This window comes from Microcebus murinus, chromosome 5 (genome assembly GCF_040939455.1).
Source record: "Microcebus murinus isolate Inina chromosome 5, M.murinus_Inina_mat1.0, whole genome shotgun sequence".
Classification (NCBI taxonomy): Eukaryota; Metazoa; Chordata; class Mammalia; order Primates; family Cheirogaleidae; genus Microcebus; species Microcebus murinus.
In genome coordinates, this window is record NC_134108.1 from 49180948 (window position 1) to 49207014 (window position 26067).

General features: G+C 38.8%; 1 protein-coding gene across 2 annotated transcripts; it reads left to right on the forward strand.

Annotated features, from left to right (window-relative positions):
* Positions 1-632: 632 nt before the first annotated feature.
* Positions 633-17326, forward strand: CD164 (CD164 molecule). 2 transcript variants are annotated; one of them, XM_012753078.2, is made up of 7 exons: positions 633-943; positions 3350-3433; positions 5131-5202; positions 7409-7444; positions 7983-8014; positions 13015-13071; positions 14772-14998. In XM_012753078.2, exons 1-7 carry the CDS (start codon positions 766-768, stop codon positions 14790-14792), a joined length of 480 nt encoding a protein of 159 aa, XP_012608532.2. In that variant the 5' UTR covers positions 633-765; the 3' UTR covers positions 14793-14998. The 2 variants fall into 2 exon arrangements, with proteins under 2 accessions (XP_012608532.2, XP_012608531.1); XM_012753077.2 differs by lacking the exon at positions 7983-8014 and having other exon boundaries at positions 636-943; positions 14772-17326.
* The last annotated feature ends 8741 nt before the right edge of the window (positions 17327-26067 follow it).

Consider the following 26067-nt stretch of genomic DNA (forward strand, 5'->3'; position numbering starts at 1 on the left):
GCTACTGCCGTCTGAAATTAAAATTCGGAAAAGCCAGGCTGGGAAAGTGTGACACAGGATAGCATGCAGCTCTGGCTGGGACCGCTTCGGCGCCTCAGCGGCTCACACTGTGGGCGGCAGAGCAGAAACGCAACCACGTGGTGTCTCAATTTCCCCAGAGAGTCCCATCACAAGGTTACCTCCAGCAAAATCGATCTTCAAGGAAAAAGGCGGGGGTCCTATTGAGGATATAAGTACTCTTGGGACACTGTGGCACAGCATAGATTTAGTTCTTTCTCAAGTTCTACGAGCATCGCACAAAAACAACTTCCGCCCTGTGTCTGGCAGGCGAGGCCCCAGAGGTCACGTGGGGCCGCGGAAACACGGCCTCGCGGGGCGCTCAGGGGGACGCCACACGCCACGTCATGTAGGTTGTTCCATCCAAGCCAGGGTGGGGGCTTTCCCTATGGTAGGCACGAGGAAAGTCCAGTTGCTCCTTGTGTGGAAATCCGAGGGCAAGTAAAACCATTTGCAGAATCTGGGCAGTTTCCTTGGTATACCTTGGTCTTGAGTCCCTTGCTCACCCCCGTAGAATCCCGTTGGTATCGCCCGCGCCCCGCCTCCGCCCCGCCTCGCCCCCGCGCGCCGCGGCCTGGGGCCCCTCACGTGACCCCAGCGCGCTCCCGCGGGGGAGCGAAGTCTCGCAAGCGGCGCCGCAGGGGACGGAGGGACTGACTGAGCGTTGTGCGCCGCAGTTTTCGGCCGGACACCAGCGCTGAGGACACGATGTCGGCGCTCTACTGTCCGCTGCTTTGGGCCGCCACCTGCCTGGCCGCCCTCTGCGTGCTATCCGCGGAGCAGAACACGACCGTCGTCCCAGACGGGACGACTCTGGAGCCCACCACCAAGATAAACACGACGACGCTGGCGACATCCGCCCCGCCAGTCACCGTTCCAGTACCAGGTGGGCGCCGCCAGCAGGCTTACTGCGCTCGCCCGCCCAGCCGCACTCTCTCCCCCGGGTGAGGGCCGGGCCGGGCCGGGCGGGCCGCGCTCCGGGTGCGGCGGCTGCTCGGGCAACATGGCGGCCCGCCCCAGTGCAGCCGCGGCCGGCGCGAGTGGGGAGCGCCCCGGCGGGAAGGGGCCCGGCGAGCCCCCGTGGCCGTTGGGCTGATGCCGACCCCAAAGTGTTGCCCGTCGCGCTACTTTTGAAAAGTGCATCGTAATTCCTAGTCTCACCTTGGGCTCGGAAGTGGGGACGTGGCTTCCTTCCGCGGTGGCAGCTGTGGGGTTGATGATGGGGCGAGGTGACGCGCCTCTGAAGTTGGCGGTGAGACCGAACTCCCTCCCCCTGGGGCCAGTCGTTTATCCACCCAGGGTTGCTCTCCAGAGGTACCCTTCTCCGGAAGTTAGGGAAGGAGAGAGACGCTAATGCTTGTTCGTGTCTCAGACTAGGGTCTGAGAAAATAAGTCACCTGAGATTTTATTACATTGATTTTGCAGATGGATATGAGATATAACTGAGATTTGATCATTTAATTAGTGAAAACTTTACATTTTATGCTATGTGCAAAGGATATGTATCTTTTACTACTCAAGTCTAAACTGGAAAATAGATGAAACCTAGAAGCCAGAAAGACGGCGACAAAGTAACTCCCGGGACCGTGTGATTAGTGGGTTGTGGAGTCGGGATTGGAACTCGGGTCTGTAGATTTTTCTAAAACCTGATGAAGAACGTAACTTCTGTTAAACTCTGCAGTCAAGTAGGGTTGGTTAAGGCATACACAAATTTTAAAGCAGAAATTGGCATACGCTGTGACAGCAGGAGAGGGAGGGATGATAAATAGGAGGTGGTAAGGTGAAGAAACACTAGATGTTTAAAACCTGCCGTATGGTATGATTGGTTATTGTAGTTAACAGTGGGGTAAGGCGTATCTTGCTTCTTGACCGTAGGATTGCTGAAGTGTAATGATTTTACCATGTCATTCATATTCTTCTAAAACATCTTCTCTAGTTTTAGTAATTTATAAAATTTAAGATATAATTAATGCTTTTTTGTTAGCCTCAGAAAGATATGAAATAGTAAAATTTAAAAAGTTTTAGATGAGAAAAGTAAATTGCAGTACAGTACTGGGAGTTCTAACCGCACTATATTTAAGATGATAGACCAGAATGTTTTTTGTCTCCTAGGTAATCAGCAATTTCCTCTCAGGGGTGTGTGTGTGTGTGTGTGTGTGTGTGTGTGTGTGTGTGTGTGTGTGTGTGTGTAAGTGTAAGAGAAGCTTGGAAACGAATCAGTTGCCTTTGTATAACTGAAATGCATTCAAAGGAGATAATTTGCATTGTTTGGAAATCTTAGTTGGATAAGGTACAGTCTGAAAGGTAGCAAGTTTAGTCATTGTAAATAACATTCACTCACTACACCCTTCATCAAGCACAAAAGATTTTACACAGGTAGCATTTTGTATCTATACAAACTTCTGAAGAATTTACTTCTTTGTTGTCCCTGTCTTTAATAAATACTAATGATAAAGTATTGTAATGCAGTGACAGTGCCTTTGCAGAGTGTTTTGTTTTTTTTTTTTGTTGTTGTTGTTGTTTGCAGGGGAAAGCAAATGAGAGAGTTGGGAGGCATCTAGTTTATAGGAAAATGAATAGAGCCCACTATGGTTGGTTCATTTGTCCAGACATTGAATTGTAATTAGCTTTCTTTGAATACTATTTTCTGGACTATTTGGCTTGGGATAAACTATTGACAAATACCTTGTTAACTTGTTGAATTACATGCACATGAATGTGGCCCTTCCAAATCTTGTCCCCAGTTGTGGAGGACTCTGAAGAGTGAATGGTTTTTGAATCAAGAATTCCTGGGAAATTAACTCCTTTGCAGAAAGAACATCATCAGAGCTTGGATTCAACCTGTAATAAATCTGTTACTATTAAAAATCCCAGGGTTTTATCTCTTATTTGGGGGCAGTGATTTCCTTATGTGTAGTATTGGTCTTACAGCAAAGCCTTTTTTCCAATATTTTTGTGTATTAAGGACGCTTTGAAATGCCTCAAGAAACCCTGAGTGGCTTTCGTATGGCTGCCATGTGAGAAAGGATTGTTTAGAAGATAGTGTTGTGAGGTACTGAATGTGTTCACTAGCGTGTTTTTGTTTTTAAACAAGTTTACTTACAGCTTCATAATTTGTAATTATTGGAATTTCTTAGTAAACCAGTTTATAAAGTTTTATCATTTCTCTGAATTAGTAATTCTGGCAGTGTGTCTACTGCTTATTCAAAAAATATAAGTAGAACAAACTCAAATGAAATACCAGTTAATTCATTGATTTTATACTTTTCTCCCCTGTATCCGTCTCCGCCAGAAACCTGTGAAGGCCGCAATAGCTGTGTTTCCTGTTTTAATGCTAGCACTGTTAATACTGCCTGCTTTTGGATAGAATGTAAAGGTAAGAAGCCTTGGGGATGCAGTAATTTTGAGAATGCAAAACTTCTTTTATAACATTTTTAAATATTCTGATTCTTTGACCATTTGAAAATTATGTAGAACATTTGGATAGCATGTACTGTTTATTTTACAAATCCAGTACTCCTTTAAAATGCTAATTGCTTAACACTCCTGGTGAAAATCTCTTCTTGTCTCCCATCCACTCCCTTCAGAGAGAGAATTTTAGACTTGATCCTCCTGTCTCAGCCTTCCCATTAGCTGGGACTACAGGTGTATGCCACCATGCCCTGCTTTTTTTTTCCCCCAGTAGTTTTTAAAGGAAGGAAGATTTTAGACCATTGTTAGGGATTAAGGGTACACTAATACACTGGAATTAGCTGTTAAAGAAAGCTTTCCTCTGAAAACAGTTTGAGACGTTTACCTTGCAGATGTCCTGCAAAGTGAACTATAAAAAGACCTTATGAAACTTTGTTGGATGCTTAGATATGGGGGAAGAATGAGGTGGGGGGAGTTGACTTTCCTGTGCTTCTGTTACATTTTACAATAAGTTTGTGTGCATTTGATTGAGGGGGGAGTATGTTGAAATGGGAATAAGGTGTTTGTTAGAACCAAGGGATTATGCCATAAATTATTCTTATCTGTTTTATTAATGTAGAATGGTTTGCATTTTTTCCTTATCAGTAAAATAATCAGTTTAGGGGTTTTTGTTCTAAAGAAAAAGCCAAAACTGCAGGTGAAGTTTATTCTTTGGTGAAAATTTTAATGCTTCTAGAAATTGTATCACTACATAAAATTCAAAAAGCTCTTTAAAATTTGGGTACTAACTAAATTTGGGGTTAAGTTGACTTTTGTGTGTCTTTTAGGTCATAAAATGGAATTTTTTAGGGTGCCCCCCCTATATATATATGTATATAGGAGTTGGTGAAGTTTGGAGATTGAATGCTGTACTTGTAAGATGTGTTGAGGAAGGCTCTCCCCTTATTTTGCTCCAAGTCTACCTATACAGGAAAGCTATTAGAGAGTACAGAAGACTAGAGCAGTGAGATCTGGAACAGAGATTCTGCTGCTTTGAAGCACCTCCTCTGCTTACTAAGCCTGTATTAAAAAATCCTGACCACTTCTCCCTACTGACTCTGGTCTCTTGTGTATCCTGGCTGCCTTCCTTGATTGTACAGTAGGTATGCCACAATTCTGAGATCTAAGTGTTTCAGATTTATCTACGCATTTGGATTTTTTTTTTTTTTTATGCGACAGAGTTTCACTCTGTTGTCCCTGCTGTAGTGCAGTGGGGTCAGGAGAGCTCACTGCAACCTCCGGGCCTCAAGTGATATTAGCTGGGACTACAATTGCCTGCCACTATGCCCGGCTAATTGTTTGTCTGTTTTTAGTAGAGACAGGGTCTCCCTCTTGCTCAGGCTGGTCTCAAACTCCTGAGCTCAAGCAATCCTGCTTCGCCTCCCAGAATGCTAGGGTTACAGGCATGAGCCACTGCACCTGGCCTCATTTGGATTTTTAAGGGATAACATTTTGGAGGGATCATGTATAATATCTTTAAGACAATGGGAAAAGGATAACAACAGTATTTATTAGTCTGTGGATTTCTAATGTGTTTGGTTTGATTTTAGAACTTAGTAGCAAAGTCAAAGATAACACAAATGATGGTTTGTGCTGTTTGTCTCTCTCTTTTTTCCATAACAGATCAGAGCTATTGTTCTCACAATTCAACAGTAAGCGATTGTCATGTAGTGAACACGACCAACCTCTGTTCTGGTATGTATTCATATTGGTTGCTGGGAAGGTGGCCAAAGAGAGGTGGGGAAGATCATTTCCTCCCAAAGCCTTGTTTCAATGTTTTGTTTGAATCATTGTCATAATTCTCATTTTGTCAAAAATTTAGATGTAAATAGCATATTCATACTAATTAATAAAAGGATGATATTGTTACAATTCATCCTTGTCCCCGAGGCCACATCAGAAGAATAAGGACAAGTGATCTAAGAAGGAAAGAGAGGTTTGTTAATTTGCAGGCAAATGAAAATGGCAGACTCCCATCTTAAAGTACCAATTTTCCTCACTGTAAACAGAAATACAGAGCTTTTAAAGGGAGGGGTTTCAGCTTTAGGCTATGGCTGTTTAACTGTAGTTGATGATTCTGAGCCATCTGTGCATCTCCACAATCTCTTGATTGTGACTTCCTGGACAGTTCCGTTGACCTATCTCCTGTGGCGCAAAGAGAACAGAGGACACTTCCCTGCCCCTCCCACCACTGGCCTGGAACAACAGTGTCTCACTCTGTTGCCTGGGCTAGATTGCTGCAGCCTAGCTCACAGCAACCTCAAACTCCTGGTCTCGGGGGATTCTTCTGCCTCAGTCTCAGGAGTAGCTGGATCTGCAGAATATCTGGGACTACAGGCACGTGCCACCACGCCCAGCTAAGTTTTCCTATTTGTAGTTGCTGGCTATTTTTTTTTTTTTCTATTTTTTTTTAGTAGAGACAGATTTTGCTTTAGCTCAGGCTGGTCTCAAACTCCTGACCTCAAGTGATCATCCCACCTCGGCCTCCCAGAGTGCTAGGATTACGCCTGGCCAGAGATGCAGGTTTTAATTTCCAAAAAGAATGATGGAAGTTTTAAAGTGACAGCTCCTAAAACATTTTTCCTTTTCCCTCTGTTAAAATATTTCGAAGCTTGGTTTAGTGATTTATTTGTACTATGGAATGTTATAAGTGTAGATGTTTCATCTACTTTTTTTTCCCTTAAGCTTTTCTAGGAATTCACTGCAGTATAGACTCTGTCTTTATTTGCATCTTACAGGCCTGGACAACCTTGTTCTGGCACTTTTGGAGTTCTAGTACTGGTGATTGTTACATTTTGTCTCCAGCACAGTGTGTGCTGTGGTTAAATGTTAATTTAACCTGTATTTTAATTTAATCTGTATTTTAATTTGAGGAACTTGATTGCTCTTTAACCATTATTCTTTGTCCTGCATAACATTTAAAATTCCTAGTTGAAACAGCTAAATTTTTAAATGAGATTATAAATTAATGGGAAAGTCATACTCCTGATTTGGTGAATAGATAATTGAATAGAAAAAAGATTTTTGTGGAGTGTGTCAATAATCTTGAAAGACTACCTTGACTCTTTAATTTTGGTAGGCATTGCCCCACCTGCCATCCCAATGTGAACGTTGTAACTGAGAATTTCATTAGTATTAGTTTTACTCTATGTAGAGTGTATAATCTGGTTAGGTGGTTTAAGAGCATTTTTAATATTTATTTTAATGTGTGTTAGAAAAAACTAATAACTCAGACTTGTGATTGCATGATATTGCTTAGAAGATTATGTAGAACATTTTCTAAATCATTGATTTAAAGATTGAGTAGGTAATGCTACTTACTTGATGATGTACCAATTACAAATAATTTAAACTGTGAAGGACATAAACCCCAAAATTACAATGCCTTAAGCAAGGGACAAATTTACTTTGCTCTCAGGTAAAGGAAATCTAGAGTGCCAGAGTATATAGCTCTGCAACCATTAGGGACTCAGGCTCCTTTATGATTTCACTCTTTTATTTCTCAAAAATGGCTTTGACCTTGCTGTCCAATATGAATGCTAAGGTTAGTCATCAGATTGATTTTCCAGCCAGCAAGAAGAGGAAGGGAATGAGAGAGGCCCATATCTACCTTAAAAGGATGCTTCCTGGAAGTTACTTGTGGCTAACTAGATGCGTGGGAGGCTAAGAAATGTCTTTGCAAGGTGATAGGGAGGTGTTGCTAAAATTTGGCTCTATTTCTAAAGAAGAAGAGACTAGTGTTGGGTGGAGACAATTGTCAGCCTCTTCCACAGGTAGTTCTTAAGTGTTGTAAAAATTGTGAAAGTGATACTCAAATGATTGCAGGTTGGGATATAGCATTATAGAATGTGAAATTTTGATAGCTTTGATATGTATGATTTTTCTGTTTTTTTTTTAATAGTGCCCACTGCTACCCCAGTGCCAACCAATTCTACAGGTAATTTAAGATGACTAACTCTTTCTTCCTCTTTCAGTATTTTTAAGCTCTCTTAATGGATAAATTTTTAGTAATTAAATACTTGAAAGTTATTAGTATAATTTTAAAGATCAGTAAAGACTTATTTGGTCTTGGACCACAATAATTACATCAGTGTGCACCATTTGTGATGGTGACACGTAGCTCCAGTGTTTCACATTTGGTGAATCTTAGCAGATTTGTTGTGGCTTTGTATATTAGCCCACAAAATTGCTTTTTATGAATTTTGCGGAAATAAAATACAAAAGCCTAAAGAAAATTATAGTTCCCATCATGTAGAGATACACCAAAATGTTTTCAGTGGTTGGTTTCTTCTAGTCTTTTCTATGTGTACATCTAAATAAGTATACTTTTTATGAAATTTGATAATAGGCTTATGCACGTTTGTATTTTCCCTCTTACTATAAGCGTTGTTCTGTAAGCACATTTTATCCTGCTCTTTCATTCACCATGGAGGGAACATCTTATGTGAAATTCTGCTTGTGTGTTTCTGTGATAGGACTGATTGAAACAGAATTGCTTCATCAAAGGGTATGATTATTTTAAGGCTTTTGATTGCTTTCCACAAAGATGAATGATTTTCATTTCTATCAACAACAGGAAAGTTTTATCACACTCTCAGCAGCATTAGATAATATCTCCTTTTAAAAACTTACTAATTTGATAGGAAGAATAAATAACTTAACATTTTGCCAACATTAAGTACATCTATTCCAGGAGATGAACTAGGCTAGGTAGGTAATGGGAATAGGGATATAGAGGCAGAAATAGGCCAGCATTTTGTCTAGCATAGGAACAATGAAAGATGTCAGTGAGCACATGTGTTGGGGAATTTGTAGGAAAGTGTACTGGGTAGCATGGTAGACATGGTGACAGCTAGTGAAGATGTCGACTAAGACTACACTGGTAAAATATGGGGAGAGCTTCCCAGGTGGTCCAGGTTGGTTGGCACATGTGGAGATGTGAAAGAGTACAGTGAGGTGAAGGAGTGTCCAATAGAAAGTGAGGAGTTAAGCTGGACCTGGTCACCAGGTCAAGAGCAGAATTGCAAAGTGCCTTTGTACGCCTTGATGGTAATCTTAAAAGATTTTAAGCATGTATGTTATATGATCATACTTGCATTTTAATAAAATGACTTATTTTGTCATTGTGGAGAGCAGTTTGGAAAAAGACCAGGGTGAACTCAGGGAAGTTAGATAACCTGTTACCATAATTCTAGAGAAAAGTAGGGAGGCTACAGGTGTATGCAAATAGGCCTACAAAGTAGAAGGGTAAGACCTGGTGGCTGAGGGGCGGCGGAGTGGTAAGAAAGAAGGGGAGGAGTTTTCACCAAAGTAAGCAAGAGAGAAAGGAGCAGCTGATTGGGGCTGTCATTTGGGATTTTAGTTTCAGGTGCCTGGAGTCCATTTAAGTGGGATCTTAATGGATCCATTTTCAGAAAACTCGTAAGTCTGGAGAGAGCTCTGGGAAAATACAGATGATCATCATAGGCAATTGTAGAGGCCACTGGAGGAACATAGAGGATGGGTAGGGCCTGAGGAGCAAATTCTAGGAAACAATATCTAAGGGCTGGGAAGAGGACCTGAGTGGAAACCAAATAGGGTAATGGGTATAGAAGTAAGAAAACCCAGAAAAGTGTGTCCAAGAAACTAACCGCATACGTGTGGTTGTAGGTGTAGTTTTTCAAAGGAAAAAGTAGTCCAGTGCTGTAACAAGGACAAGAATTTGGTTTGAAAGACTTGGACAGTGGTGTGTTGGAGCTGGTTTGAACCAGTTTTTGCTAGCCAGTTGTGCACAGCTTTTGCCAACCCTGTGCTTGGTGATATCATCTTGGTAATTTGAAATTGGCTAAGGTGGAAATAACAGTGACATGGGAATCTGCAAATGCTACAAAATTTATTTTGAGCTGATTGGTATGAAATGTTTAGCACCCATTAGAAATCATTGACTAAGAAGGATGTTAAAGAGTAATGAAAGCAGAGGTGTTGGGAAAAAACTCATTTCCAGAAAGGCGGGGTATGAACAGAGCCGGGGGCGGAGTAGACAATTTCCCCCAAAGCATTATAGGTTCACTTTTTTTTTCTTTTTTTTAGAGACAGAGTCTCACTCTGTTGCCTGGGCTAGAGTGCCATGACGTAAGCCTAGCTCACAGCAACCTCAAACTCCTGGGCTCAGGCGATCCTTCCTGCCTCAGCCTCCTGAGTAGCTGGGACTACAGGCATGCGCCACCATGCCCGGCTAATTTTTTCTATATATTTTTAGTTGGCCAATTAATTTCTTTCTATTTTTCTAGTAGAGACTGGGTCTCGCTCTTCCTCAGGCTGGTTTCAAACTCCTGACCTCCTGAGTGATCCACGTGCCTCAGCCTCCCAGAGTGCTAGGATTACAGGCATGAGCCACCGCGCCCAGCCTGTGGGTTCACTTTTAATTTCTTCCCCTATGAGTCCACTCTTGGTGTAGTTCTCTGCTGCTTGCTCCATCCTAGCTCCTCCTCTGAACTACCACGAGTTTTTTACCCATTTTTATTTCTGTAAAGTGGAAAGAAGTAAGAGCTTGCCTTCAGAAAATGCATCAGTTGACCAACACTTTAGGTGTCTCTACATGGCTATGTATGTTGCTTCCTCTGAATGGAACAGTGAGAAATTAAGGGACTGTTAAGGAAACAGTGCAAGAGAATCTGATTTATGTAGAAAGATGTGCAATGAGGTGAATTATAATGGCCCTCCCCCAATATATAAAATACAAATATCTAACAGCAGAAGGACCAAAAGATAGAGGGGGAAATATTCATAATATGTTAAGTAGAAGAGAAACTGTATTAAGCAGTTCTAGTATAATTTTAGCTTTTGTTAAATGCACACCTAGAAAAATGTCTGGGAGGAAGTAACTTGTTACTCTGGGTGGTGGGATTTCTTAAATATCTTTACTGTTTTCCTGAATTTTCTTAGGACCAAGAGCAACTTTTTATAACCTATGAATTTATTTTTTTTAAATGATATTAACATTGTAGGTTAATAGAGGTATATTCCCCAAATAATGGCTTTATTTTGAAAATGTCATCCAACCAAATACTTTTTCCAAAAAAAATGAATGTTAAAAAAAAAAAAGTTTTGGGCCGGGCGCTGTGGCTCACGCCTGTAATCCTAGCTCTTGGGAGGCCGAGGCGGGCGGATTGCTCAAGGTCAGGAGTTCAAAACCAGCCTGAGCAAGAGCGAGACCCCGTCTCTACTATAAACAGAAAGAAATTAATTGGCCAACTGATATATATATATAAAAAATTAGCCGGGCATAGTGGCACATGCCTGTAGTCCCAGCTACTCGGGAGGCTGAGGCAGAAGGATCACTCGAGCCCAGGAGTTTGAGGTTGCTGTGAGCTAGGCTGACGCCACGGCACTCACTCTAGCCTGGACAACAAAAGTGAGACTCTGTCTCAAAAAAAAAAAAAAAAAGTTTTGCCTATTTATAAAAAGCATTAGTTTTTGTCATGTTCTGAGGGTGGTAGTAAGAACCAAGTAGCAAATTTGCAGAATTTTTTTTCCCCTAACACTATCAAACAAAATCAATAATAGTGTTTTAAGATTGAAAATAATTTTTTATTCAACTCATAACTGTATTTTTTACAGTTACACATAAAATAAACTTATCCAAGTAATAAAAACCTTGAAGGGAATAATGAGTCTTAAAATTATACCCTCTACTCTAGGAATTCTGTGTAAGAATCAGTTCTGTCAAAGATGAGATCGGATATTTCCCTATAAGATATTCATGGTATGGAAAAATGGGGATGAGAGAACTATTGACTCAAGAACAGAATGGATAAAGTACGTACAGCAATGTTCAAAGCAAGAGGGGAAAGAAAACAGATGTGTATGAACATAGCCATCAGGATTATTAGCATATCATCTATTAGCTTCTAATAGTTTCAGTACAAAAAGAGAAGTCCAACCAGAGCTTTCAGAAATACAGAAAAGACTCCCTTTTACTCATGGTCCTATAAAAATGAGAATACCTTAACTTTATAGGATCCCTGTCAACCTTGGAGTGTTTGCAGTCTACGTGTTATGAGAGTCCTTGTCTTTATAGATCTACTTTTTAGTGATATTCTTAAACTGTTAAAAACGGGACTTCCTCTTTTCTATCAGTGGAATTTGGGAGGATGCTTATTCCTGTTTTTCTTTTAATCAGCTTAAAAACAATATAATATAATGAAAGATGAGTTCATCTCTAATGCTTTATCAACATTTATTTGGCACCCTTTCTCTGTCTTTTGTGAATTAAGCATATCATTTTGAAGTCTTTTCAGTTAACGTACTTTACACAGAAATAGCATTTGTTTCCAAATTCTTTTTAGTCCTCACATCCATTTTTCTGAAACAGTGCAAAAACTAACATTTGTATATATAGCACCTTACATTTTTCATAAAAATATAAAACACTATTCATGCTAAGTTCATATTAAAAAGGAAATAAATGTATATGAGCCTCATGTGATTAATTTTCCTTATCTTCCTCCCAAATCATCCCTAGTTGCCCACCAGAGTAAGCAAATTCTCATATTGAAGCTCCTGTACTATAGCCTGACCAACCTAGTTATTTCCTGAGACACGATAAAGAACTCTTTTAGCTAGTGACTCCTTGCCTAGAGCATGTCCTCTTTCCAAATATTTGGACCCTAACTTTAAGGACAATCTCTCAGTGAAACCTTTCTCAAATGTTCCAACAAACTTTGAATCCATTAAGTAGCTAGCTCTGGGACTAGGCAAAATGTTACTTTGTGTGAACTGTATCTAGGACCTTCCTTTCTAATACTGGTGTGAGAACCCTTATAGATGACTCTCTGTAATATATATTAAAGGAGAACTTCAGTTCCTAAAATGATTTTATATTCAAGCTAATTCTTCTCAGAGTACACTTATTTAGAGGCATCATAAGATGATAAAGTTTTATTGGAACACACCGTGCCCATTAATTTGCATGTTGTCGTTGGCCGCTTTTGCATTACACAGTGCACAAAGACTAAAATGTTTGCTATCTGCCCCTGTAAGAAGAGTTTGCCAATCCCTGAAGTGAAGAAGATAAAGATAGGCAAATATTGATACCCACATAAGAGGTACTAAGTTGCACTTATTTATTCCCATGGCTTTAATATTTTTTTCTTAGATGCAAAGTTATTTATAAAGAACCTATAGTTCCCTCACCTAAATACTCTTGCATTTGTGTGTGGGCAAGATAAAGTTTTTGTAAACTTTATCCAAATGTATATGTAGATTTCATACTTAGATATATATATAGATATTAACATAGATAAGAATTTTATGATTGCTTAATGTTTTTAAATACATTTAAATGTATTTAAAAGCTAGTGTTCTTAGGTGTGTAGATATGTTAGGGAACCATTAACTGAAATTTAGCTTTTATCTCTAAAAAAATTTAAAGCATGTTGAAGTTGGTAGCATTATTTTTTTTTAAAGATATTAGATAACTGGGAAGTTAGAAATTTAAGGTTTTAATACATTTTGTTTTCATTTTAGCTGGAAACACAACTCTGCCTTCCCCCTCTACAACTTCCACCACAGTTACTACATCAGGTAATTGAGGCTTTTAAAACTAACAGTGATGTAGTATGTGCATACAATGTTGCCTTCTACTATTTCTACCATCATTTTCCAGTTTTGTTCATGAATGGTTATGGAGCTGAAATTCATCTCTTACATTTAGGGGACCAGTGTAGAAGCTGTTATAATAATGACAATTTTGCTGAGAGTCCTCTTCTAGTTTTTAATGTATAATCAGATTTGGCATGAACTTTAGAGTTTAGTAATGTTTTTCCAAGACACTTTCAGTACAACTTGTATGTACTGAAATTTAATTTGTAACTACTGGTGTCCATCCTTTTTACTGAGAAAAGCCAAGATCACTACCAGATGTGCTCCTCACCATCCTTCTTACCATTTCTTAACATTCCTCAGAAATTGTTGACTGTATATGTGAAAACTAACTTGTTATTAACTGATGATTTGACATATTGAAATCTAAATCAGATTGAGATTATGCCATGGGACACAGTTTAGGAACCCTTTTCTCTATTCATACTCAAAATAAGCTGTTGTCTTGATGCTGATGAATATACTTTTACCTGCCTTTTGTGATTTCTTCAGCTTTATGTTTTTGCCACTATTCTCTCTTATTTACTCTTGAAACATTTTACTCCCTGAAAGGAAATTCAGATTTTCATGTTCTTTTTCCTTATGACTTTGTAAATACTTTATTATAATATAAAACTTGCTGACAGTGCTATTTTAGATGCCTTTAATGACAAATTCTTTTGCTTGTTGAAATCATAAATTCCAGATTATTTTTATTTTTTTAAATTTTTTTAGAGACAGGGTCTTGCCCTGTTGCCCAGACTGGAGTACGGTGGCCTGGTCATAGCTCACTGTAACCTCAAATTCCAGGGCTCAAGTGATCTTTCCACTTTAGCCTCCCAAAGTGTTGGGATTGTAGGCGTGAGCCACCATGCCTGGCCTAATTTTAGGCCAGGATTATTAATAGGATTATTTTTGTAACTTGAAAAATTGCAACTGAATTTTTGACCTTTTTTTTTTTTGAGATGGGATCTCTCTGGGTTGCCCAGGTTGGAGTGCTATAGTACAGTTGTAGCTCACGGCAGCCTCCAACTCCTGGGCTCAGGCAATCCTCTTGCCTCAGCCTCCTGTGTAGCTGGGATCATAGGAGCACACCACTGTACCTAGATTTTTTTTTTTTTTTTTTTTTTTTTAAGAGATGGAGCCTCACTATATTGCCCAGGCTTATCTCAAACTCCTGGGGTTTAAGCAGTCCTGCTTCAGCCTCCTAGAGTGCTAGGATTACAGATGTGAGCCACTATACCTGGCCTTTACCTTATACCTAATTTCAAAAGTCATATGAATTTTCAATGCATTAATATTTACACTGATAATTAACATAAAATACATAGTCTGAAGAAATTATTGCATTTTTTAAAGTGGTTGATATATTCTCAGGGTATAATTTTGCATACTGAGAGAATCTGTTTCTGTTATTTTCATATTTGAAATAGTATGGCAACACTGAGCACTTGATATCCTTGGGTAGAATGAAAAATGGGTCTGATAAATTGTTGCCTTCATTATGGATAAATTCTTGACTCAAAAGGAAGTACTTTATAGAATTTAACACATAGCAAAATAAGCTCGGGTAGGTCTTAAAATTATGATAGAGGATCATGATACTTACTGAGGATTGTTATTTCTTATGTCTTATCTAACAGGTACAACAAATACCACTTTGACTCCAACCTCACAACCTATGCGGAAGTCTACCTTTGATGCAGCCAGTTTCATTGGTGGAATTGTCCTTGTCTTGGGTGTGCAAGCTGTAATTTTCTTTCTGTATAAATTCTGCAAATCTAAAGAACGAAATTACCACACTCTGTAAACAGACCCTATAAATTAACAAGGACTGGCAATTCATTCATGTAACTCACTGAAACCAAAATACCATCTTTCAAGATGTCCCACATGGAAGACACTGTTCCAGGATCTTTAAATTTCCAAAGGACGCATATAGATTTTCTGGAAGCATCGTCATTGAAGAAAAATCAGTTAAATCATTTTGTTCAACAGAAATATTTAAAATACTCTGCATGAATCCTAGTAGCTGTCTTCTTTTATTTTAAATGGCTGCTGCTGTGGGATTACGTTTTTCTCTTGACATGCCAAATGTAACTTTCTGTAAGTGATGGAAAATGTTGTCTTGTGCAGACAACATCATGACTCTTGGCAGTTTAAATTTAGTCATTTTGAAGCCTGAAAGCTGCATTATTTTCATCCTAACTCAAGATGTAATTTAGCGAACACAGTTGAGAGTGTGCCAAATGATTATCAATCAGGTGGATTTCGAGCTATCTTTTCAAAATTGGAATAAATTTATAAATTTAGTAGTGCTAAACTGTATCCTTAGAGTAAAATTTTATGCTTGATAAGTTATTTTTTTCTACATTAGAAATAAGATGCCACACAGGGAATTACATTCCAGATTTAAAGAAATGAATGGAAAGGTTACAAACCATTAATGTGTAACAGGTTATTGTTCATACTTGTAAAGCACCTTATATCATTAAGAAAATAAAGAACAGTGCCTTAAAAGACAGACTGAAAGGTATGGTTTAGCTTAATGTTTGTGATTTGTTCATTCACATTAAGGAAGGTAAAGATTGGTCTGAAGATGTAACTGTTGATGTGAGCAGTAGTAAACCTGCTTTTGGGTATCATACTGTTAATATTTAATTGAAAATTTATCTACTTTATTTCAGAGCTGAGAAACTTAAGATAAAGGATATTATACAAAATCAAAAGCCTCCATATATTGAACCTCCCAACATTTTTCTTATGGCTGTTGAAAAGTATAGAGATAAAATTGGTTTAAACATATTTTCCTTTGTACTTAAAAAAGTATCCTAACTCTATTGTACTTTGAAAGGATTTCCACCAAGCTTTCTTGAAAAGTAACTTCTTTCATGAAGCAAGAAAGAAATAAGTTGTTTTAGGATCATTTACTCTTTAAATGAGACAATCATTTTAAGATTTCAGACAGCACATGTAACCAATGTAATTTCAGAAAACAAGGATTTTTGGTTGATCAGATTACTGTAGATTTTTGATGATTGCCATGGATGAATAGACTGCTTTCTCTTTCTTTCTCCTCTCTTCCTTCCTTGGTTTCAATCCCATAGTATAATAAGCATGCATACTTTCATTTCTTTAGTTTCTTTGAAAAGCACTAGTTTTTTTTTCAGTTTTAGAGGGTTACTTCTCCTTTGCCTTTGACACATTGGATTAGTTCAGGGGCTTTAATTAGTTTGAAATGGGATTTGCTTTTCTAGGACATTAAAGTTTTTTTGTTAGAGTTTCTTTAGCCAATAGTGGCTGAGTTTAGCACTTGGTTTTCAGTATTTTATGGTAGGAAATGACAGATTTCTCTGGTTCATTTCATAAACTGAAACTTTGCATTTAGATAATTAAAGGTTCTTAAAATGAAGATTTACTGTTTCTTTGTTACTTGCTGGTACAGCTAAAGTTTGTTTTACTTGCACACTTGTATATACACCTAATGTTTTCAAGTGCCTTAATTGTTTAAAATCTTGGCTTCAAAGGTTTTTGGGAAAAGGTAGGTTTACCTCACATTTTTGTGTTTCCATTAGTAGCAACAATATAGGTACCTCACAAAATTTATTATGGTGCCATGGCTGTTAGTTTTTAGGGAGTGCTGTAAGATTGATTTGAAAATATGCAGAATTTCCATTCCTTCCAAGGTGGCAAAAATTAGCTACAATGATGTAATTTACGTGTAAATGATGTCATTTACCTGAACACGAATTCCTTACCACACATCAATGTCAACTCATGTAGCAAATTTTGTGAAAATGTAACTTGATTTGAAGCTTCTGTAATTTTGAGCACTGCTCTAACAGTAAAAGCATAATATAAAATTAGTTCTTGCAAGTCTGCAGACACGCTCTTGGAACAGAACTCACAGCCTTTTCAGACTCTTTCTTCCTTTAGCAATGTAGTATCTTGAGCCATTAATAATTTTTGGGTTTTTTTAATCCAGAAGGTATACAGAAACCTTTTCAGATTTTTCATCTGATTTGTTCATGCAGATGTTCTATCAAATACCTTATTTTACCTTACAGATACTTGTTGCACAGGCAGACACTGCTGTATTTAGAAATTTCTATTTCAGTTCATTAAAAACTGCAAAATGAATCTGTATCATGTACCAAACTGATTTAAAATAAATTTACATGTTTATTGAATTAATCTATTTTTTATTGACTGAGTGTGTGTTGTATTTTTATTATGAAATTTAATGCTAGTGAATTTACCTTATTGGTTAATTTGGGGGTAGGTTGTCTACTCAAAATTTTTGCTCCTCTAGACCAGCAGATAATTGCAAAGGTACATATTCGTTAGTGGAGAAGAGAGCCTTAGAAATGATAGTTGTAGGGAGGACTTGGTATGCCTATGGGTGCGACATGCAAGTTAGTCTTCCACAAATCAATAGGTATCATGCTCTACCAATAATTTATGAAAAGAATACCATCTTATTTTTATATATCTGAAAATTGTGACTTTCTGCCTTGTTAATTTGGATTGTGTGTAATGTAAAATTGGGCTTTTGTTTAGAGTACTTGGTGTGTACATAACTTAAAAGCCACATGCTGGTGCAAAGTCTGGTTACGTTGGTCCATGTCGTGGGCATAATTACATTCTGTATTAAATCACTGGACTTGGACTGAGAGAATTTACTCCTCTTTAAGCCTTAAAACCTATAGGGGTAGGCCGGGTTTAATCCTAGCACTCTGGGAGGCCGAGGTGGGAGGATCACTCAAGGTCAGGAGTTTGAAACCAGCCTGAGCAAGATCGAGACCTCGTCTCTACTAAAAATAGAAAGAAATTAATTGGCCAACTAAAATTATATAGAAAAAATTAGCTGAGCATACTGGCGCATGCCTGTAGTCCTGGCTACTTGGGAGGCTGAGGCAGGAGGATCACTTGAACCCAGGAGTTTGAGGTTGCTGTGAGCTAGGCTGACGCCATGGCACTCTAGCCAGACTCTGTCTCAAAAAAAAAAAAAAAAAAAAAAAAAAAAAAACCTATAGGGGTAGGTGTATAATCTGCCTTAGAAATCATGAACTATTGATTTTGTATTAGCCTTATATATGGTTAAGTTTCCTAAGTATTATAAAACTGTGCCAAGCTTAATAACTCCCTAAAATGTTGCTAGACATTATTTTGATAAGAATAAGGTTGAAGGTTTTTAGGTAAGAGGTTCATTACATTTACCCATGTAAGTACTGGGTCCTGTGCTCTTCATTGCTTACGTGGATAACCTGTTACTAATTTCCTTCCTGAGGGATATCCTTTAACATTTCTAGTTATGGAAATGTGTTTCTCTGTTACCTGCTGGTATAGCTATTGATAAATTCTTTCCATTTATTTTTGCCTTTTATTTTTCTAGGTAGTATTTTGTTTCAAATGCAAAAACCATTGACCTTGTTTGTGTCTCTTACACATGATTGGTATAAACCGCCTTTGTTTTTGAAAGAATTACGTTGGATGTAGAATTCAAGGTTGACCTTTTTTTGCCTTCAGTACTTTAAAGATGTTGATCCATTGTCTTCTCATTTCATTGTGTCCTATGACAAGTCTGCTGTCTTTATTGTTCTTCTGTACATGTCTGTTTTTTCTCTGCTGATTCTAAGATTTTTTATCACTGGTTTTGAGCAAATTGATTATGATATGCTGTGCTGTAGTTTTTGTTCCTTGTTCTTGCCGTTTATTGAGTTTCTCGAATCTATAGTTCTCAACAAATTTGGAAGTTTTCCAGCCATTTATTTTCTCTTCAATTTTTTTTTCTGTTCTCTCCCTTTGTTAAGGATTTAAATTAAACAGGCTGTTAGAAGTTGACCCACAGTTCACCAATGCATAGGTTTTGTGGGGTTTTTTTAATGTTTTTGTTTCATTTTAGATTATTTATATTACTGTCTATATGTTTACTAATATTTTCTGCTATATCAAATATACTGTTAATCTCATTCAGTGTGTTTTTTAATCTGAAGATGTTTTCCTTTATATAGTATTAGTTCAACTTGGGCTTTTAAAAAAATCTCTTTCACATCTCCACATGGCCAATCATTGTTTAGGTTTTTAGCATGTTAGAGTAAGAAGTTTTAATGCCCATGACTTATAATTCTGACATCTGAGTCAGTTTCTATTGATTGATTTTTCCATTCATTATGAGTCATATTTTCCTATTTCTTAGCATGCTTAGTATTTTTTATTGGATGCCAACAGTAAATTTTATCTTGCTATATGCTGGATAATTTTTTTGTATTTCTATAAGTACAATATAAGTTTTTTTTTTTTTTTTTTTTTTTTGAGACAGAGTCTCGCTTTGTTGCCCAGGCTAGAGTGAGTGCCGTGGCGTCAGCCTAGCTCACAGCAACCTCAAACTAACTCCTGGGTTCAAGCAATCCTCCTGCCTCAGCCTCCCGAGTAGCTGGGACTACAGGCATGCGCCACCATGCCCGGCTAATTTTTTCTATATATATTAGTTGGCCAATTAATTTGTTTCTATTTATAGTAGAGACGGGGTCTCGCTCTTGCTCAGGATGGTTTCGAACTCCTGACCTTGAGCAATCCGCCCGCCTCAGCCTCCCAGAGTGCTAGGATTACAGGCGTGAGCCACCGCGCCCGGCCAAGTTTTGTATTTCTATTGAGCTTTCTTTGGAGACAAAGTTAAGTTCAGTTTGATCCTTTTGGGTCTTTTAAGCTTTGTGAGGGTGAGAGTAGAACAGTATTTGTTCTAGAGTTGCTGTTTGCTCAGCACTGAGGCAAGACCCTTCTGAGTGCCCAGTGCCTCCATGAGGCTTTCCAGTGTGGGTTAGTAGGAACAAGCTCTATTCTAGCCTTGTGTGACCTCCAGGCACTGTTTCCTCTAAATTTTTCCCCAGCCATGGGTAGTTCCCTCATGCATGGAGGATGAGTTAGTTTATTGCTGAATACTCAAGGGGCATCCCCTGCAGATTCCTAGAGTTGTCTCTGCAGCTTTCTCCTCTGGTCCACTGCCATGGGAACATTAGCTGTCTTCATCTCCCTTGACTTTCGTCTCCATCTCCTCAGTTCAGGAAGACCACTGGGCTCTGCCTGGGTTGGTTCCTCCTCCCTCATCGTAACCTAGAAATTCAAGGCAGTAAGATGGGTCAGTGGTTTCTTGTCTTTCAGGGATCACTGTCCTCCTTCGCCTAATATCCAGTGCATTGAAAAAAACACTTTCATATATTTTATTCAATTTTTTAGTTGTTTCAGAATAAATGCGGTCTCATCCTGGCTGGAAGAAAAAGTTCTAGACAGGGTTTTTAATGTCTTAGCATCTAAGTATTCAAGTAATACGTAAGTTTAATTTCTGAAATTTAAATATATTAATGCAAAAATGTATTTCTTATTTTTTTTCTTTAAATATTGCAGATAAGGTATAAGTCTGTTTTGACCATCCCCAGTCCATTTCCCTTCTTGCCCTCTGTGTTCCAGAGGTAAATCACTGTAATCGGTTTGTAATTTGTAAACATACAGTTTTATGTACCTTTAGAGAATATATAATGTGGGTTTTAATTGTAGCATCATCCTGTAACTTCTCACCCATTACTTGGAGATTTTTCAATGTTAGTGTACATGGCTGTACCAAATTCTTAATTTCTATGTTTGGTATAAGTGGTATGAATACCATAATTGACATAGGTATTTACCTATTGAAGGATAAACAGGTTGTTTCCAGTTGTTATTTTATGATAGCGATTTCACAGGGAATACGTTTGTACCTGCCACCCTGTGTGTGACTTTCTCTAGAGTAAATATGGAGATGTGGAAAGCTGTATCACGGGGGTTTCCATAATGAGTTTTTTTTTTTTTTCTTCCAGGACGGGGTCTTTTGCTCTGTTGCCTGGGCTGGCATCACCATAGCTCACTGCAACCTCAAATTCTTGGGCTCAAGCAATCTTCCTACCTCATTCTCCTGAGTAGCCGGAACTACAGGCACCATGCTCAGCTAATAAATTTTTATTTTTTGTAGAGATGGGGATTTACTATGTTGCTCAGGCTAGTCTCAAACTCCTGGGCTCAAGTGATCCTCCTGCTTTGGCCTCCCAAAGTGCTGGGATTACAGGTGGGAGCCACCATGCCTGGCGCACACTGAATATATTAACAGACTGAGATTCCCATCCAATTCCCACCAGCAGGGTATCATTTGAAGTGAAAGTGTTTACATTTTAATATTCTGGTGAGTGAAATAATATCCTTGGTGAATTGTCTATTTTTCTATTTTTTCCTTATCAATTTGTAGTGTTTTTTTTTCTTTTTTTTTTTATTTCGGCATATTATGGGGGTACAGATTTTAAGGTTTCAATAAATGCCCATTTCCCCCCCTCCCCCCAAAAGTCTGAGTCTCCATCATGACCATCCCCCAGATGGTGCACATCTTACTCATTATGTATGTATATACCTGCCCCCCTCCCCCCTCCCACCTGCCCAATACCCTATTACTGTAGTACCTATGTGTCCACTTAGGTGCTACTCAGTTAATACCAGTTTGCTGGAGAATATATCTGGTGCTTGTTTTTCCATTCTTGGGATACTTCACTTAGTAGTATGGGTTCCAGCTCTAACCAGGAAAATATAAGATGTGCTATATCACCGTTGTTTCTTAGAGCTGAATAGTACTCCATGGTATACATATACCACATTTTATTAATCCATTCTTGGATTGATGGGCACTTGGGCTGTTTCCACAGCCTGGCAATTATGAATTTTGCTGCTATAAACATTCGAGTGCAGGTGTCTTTTTTGTAGAGTGTCATTGGATCATTTGGGTAGATGCCCAGCAATGGGATTGCTGGATCAAATGGTAGATTCATTTGTATCACTTTAAGGTATCTCCATATTGCTTTCCACAGAGGTTGAACTAGTTTGCAGTCCCACCAGCAGTGTAGGAGTGTTCCTCTCTCTCCCCAACCACGCCAGCATTTATTGTTTGGAGATTTTTTGATAAAGGCCATTCTCACTGGGGTTAAGTGATATCTCATTGTGGTTTTGATTTGCATTTCCCTGATGATTAGGGATGTTGAGCATTTTTTCATATGTTTGTTGGCCATTCTTCTGTCTTCTTTAGAAAAGTTTCTGTTCAAGTCCTTTGCCCACTTTTTAATGGGGTTATTTGATTTTTTTCTTCCTGATTTTCGTGAGTTCTAAGTATATTCTAGTTATCAGTCCCTTATCGGATGCATAGGATGCAAAAATTTTCTCCCATTCTGTAGGTTGTCTGTTTACTTTCATGACTATTTCTTTGGCTGTGCAGAAGCTTTGTAGTTTGATCATGTCCCATTTATTTATTTTTGTTGCTGCTGTGATTGCCTTTGGGGACTTCTTCATAAACTCTTTGCCCAGGCTGATGTCTAGAAGAGTGTTTCCAACTTTTTCCTCTAGAGTTCTAATAGTTTCATACCTTAGGTTTAAGTCTGTTATCCAGCGTGAGTTGGTTTTTGTGAGAGGTGAAAGGTGTAGGTCCTGTTTTAGCCTTCTGCATGTGGCTATCCAGTTTTCCCAGCACCATTTATTGAAAAGGGATTCTTTTCCCCAGTGTATGTTTTTGTCTGCTTTGTCAAAGATTAGATGGCTATATGAGGATGGTTTTATATCGGGATTCTCACATCTGTTCCACTGGTCAATATTCCTATTTTTGTGCCAATACCATATTGATTTAATTACTACAGCTTTGTAGTATAGTTTGATATCTGGCATGTTAATGCCTCCCATTTTGTTTTTGTTGCCTAGAATTGCTCTTGATATTCGGGGTCTTCTTCGGTTCCATACGAAGCGTAAAATTATTTTTTTTATATCTGTGAAGTATGCTGATGGGATTTTAATAGGTATTGCATTGAATCTGTAGATCAGTTTGGGTAGTATAGACATTTTGATGATATTGAGTCTGCCGATCCACGAGCATGGTATGGATTTCCATCTGTTTACATCCTCTGCTATTTCCTTCCTCAGTGTTTCATAGTTCTCCCTGTAGAGGTCTTTTACGTCCTTGGTTAAGTATATTCCTAGGTACTTTAATTTCTTTGTTGCTATTGTGAAGGGAATTGAGTCTTTGATTTGGTTCTCAATTAGATTGTTGTTGGCATATATGAATGCCTCTGATTTCTGTGTATTGATTTTGTATCCTGAGACTTTACTAAATTCATTGATCAGTTCCAGGAGTTTCTTGGTTGAATCTTTGGGGTTTTCTAGATACAATATCATATCATCAGCAAACAGTGAAAGTTTGATCTCTTCTGCCCCTATTTGGATACCTTTGATTCCATTTTCCTGTCTGATTGCTGTAGCCAAGACTTCCAGCACTATGTTGAACAGAAGTGGAGATAGTGGGCAGCCTTGTCTGTTTTTTTTTTTTTTTTTTTTTTAATTGAACTACAAGATACCCACAGTGAAAAGATTTTTTCATTATTTTCTTCAAGTCTTTGTACTCTGGTTCATACACACACCCTAATCAATCAGGAGACAGAAGCCGCACAATATGAACAGGAGAAATTTAACACTGAGTTGGAGTGATGGGGCATATTATCTGTAGAATTTTAAATAAAAATTTGCAATGCAGTAAAGAGAACGCTAAAGAATACAGGGATATCAGATACAGGAAGCAGGCACTACTCATTGTCCTGAAAGCTGAATTCCAGACCTCATCAGAGAGGATGCAGTCTTGGCTCTCAGGATTGTGAAACTTGTGGTGGCTGCAAATCCATCTGAGAGGGTGCCAGGGATGCCATCCATTGGGAGATGGCACACCAGTGGCAGTATTCTAGGAAGTCATCTAGGGAGGTATGAGGTACACCATGCATATGAAATGCCACACTAGTGGCCCTCCGCTGTGAAGCTCTGAGCTGCTGGAGCTGGGCACTGAGGGTGTCTGCCTAGAGACACCTGAACCGGAACCAGGAAAGGAAATTCCTCCAGCATCCTGCCCATGCCCTCTACTGACAAAACATGCCACCTAGTAAAGGAGAAATATTCATGTGTTCCAGTTCCGCTATCACAGAGCAGGCAATGACAAATTGGGAGCTGAGGGCAATACATTGATAATGGTCACAGTCTACCCGTTTGGCTACTCAGTTTCCATGTGTCATCCTACATGCTTTAAAACTGATCAACAATGAAACAGCTCTATTTCTACCTAACAAGATAGCAGCTATACTTCTTACAAGTGACGTTCACTCCCCTTCCCCAACACGAGAAGATGCCCAGTACCAACAGTCACTGTATCTATTGTTGGCTATGTTAATTACTCTTCAAGTATTGTCACTGTTCCACCAAATATTCTGCTACCTAAAGACCAAATTGTAAATTTAAGCTCCAAAAACTTGTATATAAAATTAAAATGGGGCAACTGTGGTTTTGGGAAGCTGAGATGAGCACAGGAGGCTCAAGCAAGATTAGCTGGGCATGGTGCCCCATGCCTGTAGTCCCAGTGACTTGGGAGGCTGAGACAGCAGGATCACTTGAGCCCAGGAGTTTGAGGTTGCAGTAAGCTATGGTTGTGCCACTGCATTCTAGCCTGGGCAACAGAGCGAAACCCTGTCTAAAAAAAATGAAAATGGAGAAAATAAAAATGGTTAGAACATACAAATAAATGCATATAAGAGGAAAATGGCAAATATTCAAAGCTACCACAGCCCTTGTATCTGTAAATCTTTGACCTCCTTCCACTACCTATTTGCTATTTTTTTTGCTCTTGGCCGGAACCTCAGCTGGCCACGGGTCTTTACCTGGTGGATGACCCAAATATTCATTACCCTTGAAGAATTGGAGTCTTCCAGTTGTCCTATCTGTTTTGTTTGGTGTAGTTTTTCAGTAGTCTTTACTATTGGGCATAGGCATACTCAGGCACCTAGACACTCCTGTATCCCAAATATTTTCCTTTTTGCCTCCATTGTGTACTAACAATACAATCTCCCCTTGGTAATCAGGATTATTCCTGATTATTCCAGCCAATAGTTACGCCTTTTGTTGCTTATTGGTTCTGTAGCATAAGAAAGCAGCATGGCAGTCTCATCTTAGATCTTACATCAGTGGAACCATGGTGTGTCCCCAGGAACTGAGACCTCCAAACCAGCATAGCTCAACATCACTAGGATGAGAAGTATAGTCATGAAAGGAGCACTCCCACTTCCACCCGGTGATTCCAGGACCCATATACACTGGTTTAAAGCACATACTACTGTAAAGTTGAACTTTGTCCTTTCAGTGTGATGTCTTCCAACTGTTACCATAAAGTGAGTGTTCAGTGAACCAGTCCCCCTTTCCATTAGATCAGCCACTTCTGGGTATTGGGGTATGTTAATTTCATGGGCATGAGATCACTGCAGCATTTCCTTTGCTGTGAAATTGATTCCATACTTAGAAGCAATGCTATGTGAAATGCCATGATGGTGGGTAAGGCATTCTGTGAGCACATGGATTGGATAACAGAAGCATTGTGGGCAGGAATTGCAATCCATATCCAGAATATGTGTCTATTCCAGTGAAGATGAGTCTCTTCCCCCTTCATGATGGAGGTACAACATGGGTTTCCCCTTACCAAGGTTGACATGCACTACTGTCAAGTGCCTAATCTGTCAAGAGATGTAATCAACCTACCACCAGCCTATTACCCAGGCTTGATTTTTCTTTCTTTCTTTTTTTCTTTCTTTTTTCTTTCTTTCTTTCTTTCTTTCTTTCTTTCTTTCTTTCTTTCTTTCTTTCTTTCTTTCTTTCTTTCTTTCTTTCTTTCTTTCTCACTCTCTCTCTCCTTCCTTCCTTCCTTCCTTCCTTCCTTCCTTCCTTCCTTCCTTCCTTCCTTCCTTCCTTCCTTCCTTCCTTCCTTCTTTCTTTCTTTCTTTCTTTCTTTCTTTCTTTCTTTCTTTCTTTCTTTCTTTCTTTCTTTCTTTCTTTCTTTCTTTCTTTCTTTCTTTC